The sequence below is a fragment of the Galeopterus variegatus genome, unplaced genomic scaffold (assembly GCF_000696425.1).
Source record: "Galeopterus variegatus unplaced genomic scaffold, G_variegatus-3.0.2 Scaffold5882, whole genome shotgun sequence".
Taxonomy (NCBI): domain Eukaryota; kingdom Metazoa; phylum Chordata; class Mammalia; order Dermoptera; family Cynocephalidae; genus Galeopterus; species Galeopterus variegatus.
Genome location: NW_007731993.1, coordinates 85,450 through 94,512, shown reverse-complemented (window position 1 = coordinate 94,512; position 9,063 = coordinate 85,450). Strand labels below are relative to the sequence as shown.

At 40.7% G+C, this 9,063-nt stretch overlaps 1 protein-coding gene across 1 annotated transcript in view; it reads left to right on the top strand.

Moving 5' to 3' along the window:
- Positions 1-2,212, top strand: part of SOX9 (SRY (sex determining region Y)-box 9) — a 5,189-nt gene extending 2,977 nt beyond the window's left edge. Inside the window, exon 4 of the mRNA XM_008590157.1 lies at positions 1-2,212. This exon is cut by the window's left edge and continues 39 nt beyond it. Within this exon, the coding sequence (XP_008588379.1) occupies positions 1-406 (406 nt within the window). The 3' untranslated portion in view covers positions 407-2,212.
- The last annotated feature ends 6,851 nt before the right edge of the window (positions 2,213-9,063 follow it).

Sequence of the window (9,063 nt, the reverse complement as noted above, 5' to 3'; positions counted from 1 at the left end):
GCCGCAGCAGGCGCACACGCTGACCACGCTGAGCAGCGAGCCGGGGCAGTCGCAGCGAACGCACATCAAGACGGAGCAGCTGAGCCCGAGCCACTACAGCGAGCAGCAGCAGCACTCGCCCCAGCAGATCGCCTACAGCCCCTTCAGCCTCCCGCACTACAGCCCCTCCTACCCGCCCATCACGCGCTCGCAGTACGACTACGCAGACCACCAGAACTCCGGCTCCTACTACAGCCACGCGGCAGGCCAGGGCTCCGGCCTCTACTCCACCTTCACCTACATGAACCCCGCGCAGCGCCCCATGTACACCCCCATCGCCGACACCACCGGGGTCCCATCCATCCCGCAGACCCACAGCCCCCAGCACTGGGAACAACCCGTGTACACACAGCTCACCAGACCTTGAGGAGGCCTTAGACAAAGGGGTATCCGTGACGAGATCAATCACCGAGATCATAAAAAAGAACCAACCAGAATTAACTTTGGACTTTTTTTTTTTTTTCTTTTCCTTCTTATTCCTTAAAGACATTGAAGCTAAAGGCAACGCGTACCCAGATTCCAGGACAGAAACATTGTCCAGACGCAATAGCGACTTGCTGAGAATCGGTGGCCAGCCACTCCTGGCTGGATGGACCCGCGGAATCGACAAGAAACTGGACTTTGCAAACCTTCAGAGCAAGCATAGAGGCTGATGGAGAATCGTGTGACCAGTCTGCTCAATCTCTCTGCCTGTTTGGACTTTGTAATTATTTTTTAGCAGTAATTAAAGAAAAGAGTCCTCTGTGAGGAATATTCTCTATTTTAAATATTTTTAGTATGTACTGTGTATGATTCATTACCATTTTGAGGGGATTTATACATATTTTTAGATAAAAAAAAATTAAATGCTCTTATTTTTCCAACAGCTAAACTACTCTTAGTTGAACAGTGTGCCCTAGCTTTTCCTGCAACCAGAGTATTTTTGTACAGATTTGCTTTCTCTTACAAAAAAAAGGAAAAAAGAAAAAAAAAAAAAAAAAAAACCTGTCGTATTAACATAAAAGAAGAAAAACAGAATTGTGTTATGTGATCAGTTTGGGGGGTTAGCTCTGTTTAATTCCTCAGGCTTTCTGATTCAAGGAGGAGCTGCCTTAAAAAGAAAAAAATAAAGGCCTTATTTTGCAAATATAAACAATAGTCTAGAGAAGCATTTGGTAAGCTTTATCGTATATATATTTTTTAAACGAGAAAAACACCTTGAGCCTTAAAACCATGCTGCTGGAAAATACTTGTGCTCTTTTAGTGCATTTCCTCCACCTTTGCTTGTTTGCTGCAGTCTTAAGAAAAAGGCAAGAGGCAAGCAAAGGAGACAAAATCTGTTTTGGGAATGTTTTAGCAGCCAGTAAGTGCCCCAGCACACTGCTCCCTGGTCGCCTGCCTCGGCCCCATGTGGGCTGCAGATGCTGGGTGTCTGTCTGCTCGCTCAGACTGTCACCTGTGCCTCTCTGAACACCAGCAGTTAACCTTCAAGACATTCCACGTGCTAAAATTATTTATTTTGTAAGGAGAGGTTTTAATTAAAAGAAAAAGGTCTTCCTTTTTTTTTTTTTTTTTTTAATTTACCTTTTTTAAAATAGGTTGTTGGGGCCTTCCTCAAAGGGTATGGTCATCTGTTAAATTATGTTCTTAACTGTAACCAGTTTTTTTTTTTTATTTATCTCTTTAATCTTTTTTTTTTATTATTAAAAGCAAGTTTCTTTGAATTCCTTGTCCTAGATTTGTACAAATGCCTTTTTGTCCGTCTTTTTTTTCTTTGTTTTTGTTGAAAACAAACTGGAAACTTGTTTCTCTTTTGTACAAATGAGAGATTGCAAATGTAGTGTATCACTGAGTCATTTGCAGTGTTTTCTGCCACAGACCTTTGGGCTGCTTAAATTGTGTGTGTGTGTGTGTTGTGACACAAAACAATGCAAACGTGTCATCAATATGCATGTTCTCTTAAAGAAAGTGAGGACACAGGGAGGGAATCAGCCCACTGATAGATCTGAATTTGTAATTACTGCTGTGGCTAGAGAGTTTGAGGATTGCTTTTTAAAAAAGACAGCAAACTTTTTTTTTTATTTAAAAAAAGATATATTAACAGTTTTAGAAGTCAGTAGAATAAAATCTTAAAGCACTCTTATAATACGGCGTCTTTCAATTTCTGTATAAAAGCAGATCTTTTTAAAAAAAATATTTCTGTAACTTAAGAAACCTGGCATTTAAATCATATTTTGTCTTAGGTAAGGTTTGGTTTGTGTTCGTGTTTTGTTTGTTTTGCCTGTTTCTCCCACCAAACCTTTTGTTCTTTCTGTGAAACTTACCTTTCCTTTTTTCTTATTTTTTTTTGTATATTATTGTTTACAATAAATATACATTGCATTAAAAAAATGGCCCTATGGATTTATTCACCCGGTTCTCCTCTGAAAAGGATGATTTGACATATTTAGGCACAAAAGAGATTGTTAAATGCTGATTGCTGTGATGCTTTCATTTTTTTATGTGCAACTTTGACAATCCTAAAATACACACCAAGGAAAAAACTGTGTATCCCCAAAATTCTAAGCAGACAAAACGTGAAAAGTGCCACCCCAATAGGTCCCAGAGAAGTCCATATCAGTAGTTACCCACTCTGGCAAAATGCTTGTTGTGGTTTAAACAACCTCATGCTTCAGGGCAAAAGCTGTTCCCTGGTGGAGGTCAGAGGGAACATTAGACCTGAAATCAGTAGCTTGTCAGTGGACAGAGTGCCAGAGGGAGTGACTCGCTTGTCTGAATTTAACATGGCACACTTGCTGTTACTAGGAACACTGCCGAAGAAATGGGCTATCTGTTAAAAAAGCAAGGGAAGTCAGAGTCAAACAGAGAGTCTACAGGGAACCAGAGGAAAGCCTGTCCTATTAACCCATTAAATGGTTCAGCACCTTCCTGGTTCCTCTGCAGAGACAATGGAGAAGATGACCCTATTTTTCTGCTGCCTCTCGTTTAACTCATTCTGAACAGATGCAAAGTCATCATAGAAGAACTAAGACCTAATCCTGTTTTCCTTGGCCCCAGTTAGATGGGGAGTTTCCAGGTTCAGAGAAATGTTCAGGTCACTTTTCATTAAACAGATGAAATCACTCCTTTCCTCCCACCCCCACAAAGGCACCCCCACCCCCCACCTCCCAGCTGATTAGGGAAGTGTCTCTGAGGAGGCAAGTCATCTCTACCTCCTGGGGCTGGTTTTACTGCTGGTCCTGTCTCTGACAGTGCTAACAGGGCCTAGCCCCTCTGGTATGACTTCACATTGTCTATTTCTGCTTATTGGATTCCTGGCTTGCACCCCACACCAGGATCATGGCAACCAGGAAAAGGGTAGTTATCAAATCAAGGCGACATTAGTACTCAGCCTCCTTTGCAAATGCCTTCAACAAACATTGATTGAGGGTCTGTGATTGGCAGGGGACTGTGCAAATCCCTCCTGACCCCTCCAGACAGATTTTGTTCCTTGTTTATGCCATAGCCTCCCACCCACTTAGGCCCAGGGTCTAGCCTCCATTCTTGTAAAATCTCTGTTTTTTCTCTTGCCAGTACTCACAAGTCCTTTTTAAAAGTCTCTGTGGTGTTCACTAATTCTTGTCCACCTTATTCGTCCTAATCCTTACGTGTATTAAAATCAACACACACACCACTACCCCACCATACCCACCCCTTTTCTACCAGCACTATACTGTTTGCTAGACTGTTCTCTTCTCTCCTAGAGATACGTTCTTTTCCTCAGTATGTGACCTTTGGCAGGCCTTCTTAGAGCCGGAATGTTCTGTTCTGATATATACTTGTTAGGTGACCTAAGGCAAGTTGCTAGTCTTCCCTGTGCCTCAGTTTCCTCTTTTGCTGAAAATGTTTCTAATTCCTCCTACATGTAACAGTGTTGTTAGTTAGTAGAGCAGTTTTTAGCCAGGAACAGTCTGGGAATTGACTACACCCAATTCTCCTGATCTGTACAGCAGTCCTCCTGAATTAGAATTTCTGGGAGTGATACTCGGGGAAAAGGGGTTTTCACCAGCTCCCCGAGTAGCTCTGAAACACACTAAAATGCAAGAGATGCTGAAGTGCAGGGAGAGAGTTCATGGAATCCCACTCACCCCCATCCACCAGATCTAGGCAAAACCCAATGTTACCAGATTATCAAATATTTTAGAGGAATTTTGATCCTAAATCCAGAAACATGGAGCTTATCGCCCTGGCAACAGCAACACTTTGATTGGAAACCTAGCAAAAAAAAGAGTCCTCCGTACCAGAAAAAGCATTTGCATTCCAAATAAAACCTTTTTATTTTTAACCATTTTAACAAAAAGGTAATTTTTAACAAAAAGAATAAAAATGAACTCATTTAGAATCAGTCTTTTGGTCTATTATCAAAATAGAACCATGTGGATTAGTGTGAACTGTGTGACTTTCCCATTTCTGCTCCGACCCATCACTTCTCTTCCCCTGATTTCCAAAATGAACATTTGGAGGCACCACTGTGGACTTTGTATGTTAATTGATGAACTATCACTATAGCCAGATATAAATTTACTAGCCAACAAAGCTTAAGCTCCAGCACCCTTTAAAAACTAGGCTCCTCTTAAGGCTCTGTGCTTTATCTCATATTCCTAAAATTTATGTTCATTTTTTAAAGGCAATCCCTCGAAAAAAAAAAACTATATAAGCTCCAGGCCTCACAAAAGCTGGGTGTGCCCATGACTATAGTTCTTGGTCAGTAAACCATGGCACTGGATGCCACAGACAAGATACTTTTCCATCTGTTCAACAGTGCCTGACACATAGTAGATGCTTAATTAATACCAACCTAATGGCATTGCCCCAAAACACATTGAGAACCTCTACAATAACATTCTGTCACTTAACCTTGTGCAACTTTGTCATCCCTTTGAGACTCAAGTGATTTTCATTTCTCAAATGACATTATCTCATGGGCACAATGGAGGATCAATTAGGTTAAGCCCACAAGAAATGTTGGCCACCTGCCCCTTCCACATTATTTCCCTTCCCTCTTCCTACTCCACCATTTTCCCTTTCTTTCTTATGCAACCTCTCCCCTGCATTTTCTTAGAGTCTCCCATTGATTTTTGTTGCTGAAAACTTGGTTGGGATCTGATGGGGCTATTCCTCTCCCATCACTCCCAGATTAGAAGTATTTTACTCTAGACTTCTGGAGAATAATTCTTTATAGACCAAATACAACATGGGTCAGGCAATCTCAGATTGACATTCATTTAAAACAAACAGACTAAACTTGGGGCAAGATGTACGTTAGCTCGAAGCTACTGTTAGACATGTCCCCTGAGTTTTCAGGATTTTATATTGAATGTAATCATGTCATGCTCCCTATTCCACTTTAGGAAGATTTCCACTCCTCCTTATTTCTAGAAACACTTGCTGAGCACCTCCTGTTGATTAGGGTACTGTAGTGAACAAAAGAGACTGGCCTCATCGGGCTTACATTTCATATGGAGAAAGAAGGCAAAAATAAATAGTACTCCCTGGTATTTTCTTATTAACATGCTATGAAAAAAAAAAAAAGTAACTGATTAGGGCCAATCGGGAGGCTACACATAGGGATAGAGTAGTTGACAGAATTGGGAGCAGTTTTGGTAAGAACTTGCTAATCTCTTTTTTTCTCTCCCGATCTTCATTCATTTTTCAGCGACATGAAATTTACTCTGACTTGATTTACATAAAGATCACCCACTCTGTTTTTACCTTAGCCACTCCCTTCTGCACCCACCTACCAACCCCCTGCCCAATAACTCTGTTAGTCTCTCTGCCTCTTGATAAACCGTAGATTCATGTATCTCAAAATCCTCTTTTTTATCGGAGACCCCAAGAGAAGGATCCAGTCTCTGGTATCCAAAAGGGTCTCTTGATCTCCAGAGATTTGGTTATGGTTTATGGAAATTCCTCAAGTTTATGGAATCAGAAATGAGGATGCTATGGTAAGAGGTCTGTTAGTTTGGTGGTGTTCTCATTGCAAAAATCCTTTATACAACGTCTCAGCTGTTTAATACTCCTCCATCTCTTCTAGAATACTTGTATCGATTAAGAGCCTACTTCTCCTATCACAGAGATCTTCCATTGTGGAAAAATCTTATTTCTGAAGTTTCTACCCAATGGGCCGCCATGGCCCACTTTTACACCAGTATGGTATGAGTCTTATCTTTCTTTCAAATGATAGCCCTTCAACTACTTGTACACTTTTCAAGCTTTCTTTTAGTCTTTTTTCCTTAAACTAAACATTTCCAATACACTTTACATATGATATAGATCCCAAATCCTTCCACATCCTGTCATTTTTCTTGGAATATACTTTACTTACTAGTATTCTCAAATTAGCACACCCACAATTATTTCCAGGACTCCAAATACAGTATGAAATTATGAATTATTTAGTCATTTAAATTAAAATTGTATTAGTTCTTGCAGCAGCCAAATCACCCAGTTATGTTATGGTGAGTAATTTCTGACCTATCTTGTAATTGTGCAATTGATTTTTTAAATGCAATTACCAAGTTTCACATTGTTTTACCCCTGTTTCAGGTTTCAAGTTTTACCCCTGTTTTGACTGAAGTATGACATATACAGATTCAACGGAAGGAAAAAGAGGCAAAGGGATTTACATCTTTGAGGCCTTACTTTGCCAGGCACTGTGACAGATGTTCTATATGCATGACTTCATTTAATCCATTTAATAACCCTTAGAAACAGGTGTTATTATTGCAACTTTATAAAGAAGGAAACTGAGGCTCAGAGAGATTAAGCAATTAACCTAAGGTCACATAACTAGTAAAGGGTACAGGCAACTACCACAGACTCCCCCACCCACCCCCCTCAGTTTTCAAAAGAGAATTTGCAATAGAGTCCATAATACAAAAGGGAGAGTAAATGAAGAAATACAATTCTTATGTTGTGAATTATATTACAGGGAATCTCTTTACAGCAAAATCTGACCATACGACCTTCCTGTTCAAAACCTCCTAATGGCTAGTACCTATCCACTTGGAATAAAATCCAAATTCCTTACCATAGGATTCAACTGCCCTACTCCAGGGGTCAGCAAACTACAGCCCACATACCAAATCTGGCCCACCACTTATTGTTGCAAATAAAGTTTTATTGAAACAAAATTATTCTCATTAGTCTGTATACTTTCTATATCCTGCTATGATGGCAGAATTGAGTAGTTGTTTCAGAGGCTGTGGCCCACAAAGCCCAATATGTTTACTAACTGGACCTTTACAGAAAAGGTTTGCTGACCCCTGCCCTACACAATCTGGCCCTTGCCTATTTCCGTGACCTCATATCTTACCACGCTACTCTCCTTATTCCTTGTCCCCACACCTCCTCTACCTTCTTTCCCACTCTCAAATCTCTCAAGCTTGTTGCTATTTCAGGGCTTTTGCACTTACTATTTCTGTTACCTTCTTTCCATCTTTCAGATTTCAACTCAAATGTCACCTGTTCCAAGGGCCCTTACTTGACCATCCTAAATAGAGTGATCCATACTGTCATCACCCCAGTCCTCTCTAACCCACTGCTCTGTCTACTTTTGAAACACCACCACCTCCTGAAATGATCTTCTTGTCATTTATGTGTTTGTCTCCTCTGACTACGGCTTTGAACTTTTCTTCTCAACTTATCTCCAGTACTTAGAAAAGTATTTGGCACATAACAGGAGCTCAATCAATATTTACTCATTAATTCATTGATACATTAAGTCATTTGTATTCCCCCAGATCCTGAGGTAGGCATCAAGTATTAGGAGTTAGAAGGCAAAAGGTATCAATTACTCTGTAATTAATAATCAATTAAATAAACATTTGATGAATGTTCACTACGTGCCAGGTAGAAGTTGGGGGCTCCAAAATTCATAATAGAAGGAGCTCACAAGACAAAGAATGGAGGTAAAGTAATTAAACGGACAATAGTGTTGACTGTTGAGTTAGAGATGTATGCAGAATGCTATACCAATACAGAGGCTGGAAGGCAGAGAGAACCTTCTGGAGGAGGGGGATGTTGTCCAGCAGAAAAAAGACATTTCAGGCACAGAGAAGAGACTGTGAAAGAAAATCAAGATACGAAACAGGCTCACACTCTGGCACAACTACAGGCTGATTCATTGTGACTAGGACTAGGTATGGGTAGATAAATAGCAGAGAATTCGTTAAGAGATAAGCAGGGGAGGAATCAGTGAACTTTAGAAGGATTTTAACCAGATAATGGCAGGAGCAGTTTTGGGTTTAAAACAGAGTACATTGTTTTAATGTCCTCTGCACCAACATTTGCTATCAAAATTCAGGAACAGGGAGACCACTTAGGAGTCTCTGGTTTAGTACGTCACAGAAGAGATGAAGGCCTGAGCTAAGACCAAGTTGGTGGCAATAAAAGTGGAGGGAAGGGGATGGGTAAGTGGCAGAAGTTGGGAAATGTCAGGATGAAGACTAAGAAGGTGGCATAAAGAGTACCTTCTATGCTGTCTTCAGTGACAGNGCAGAAGAGATGAAGGCCTGAACTAAGTAAGACCAAGTTGGTGGCAATAAAACTGGAGGGAAGGGGATGGGTAAGTGGCAGAAGTTGGGAACTGTCAGGATGAAGACTAAGAAGGTGGCATAAAGAGTACCTTCTATGCTGTCTTCAGTGACAGGGTGAGAGGTGGTGCCATTTAACAAATTGTGGAATATAGGAATGTAACTGGAGAGGTTTAGTGGGCAGTTGGATATATAGTCATGCACTGCATAGGACATTTCGGTCAACAAGACTGCATATATGATAGTGATCCCGTAAGATTATAATTAAGCTGAAAAATTCACATCATGACATTATAGCACAAGGCATTAGTCATGTGTTTGTGATGATGCTGGTGTGAACAAACCTACTGCCAAATATGTGGAGGAGGTACTTAGCTTACCCATGGGTGACCCTCCAAAGGCAGCTGACCTTTAAGGTAGAAAGCCAAGCATTTGAAACATGAAGTCTGATCCCACGTGAAAGGGTTATTGT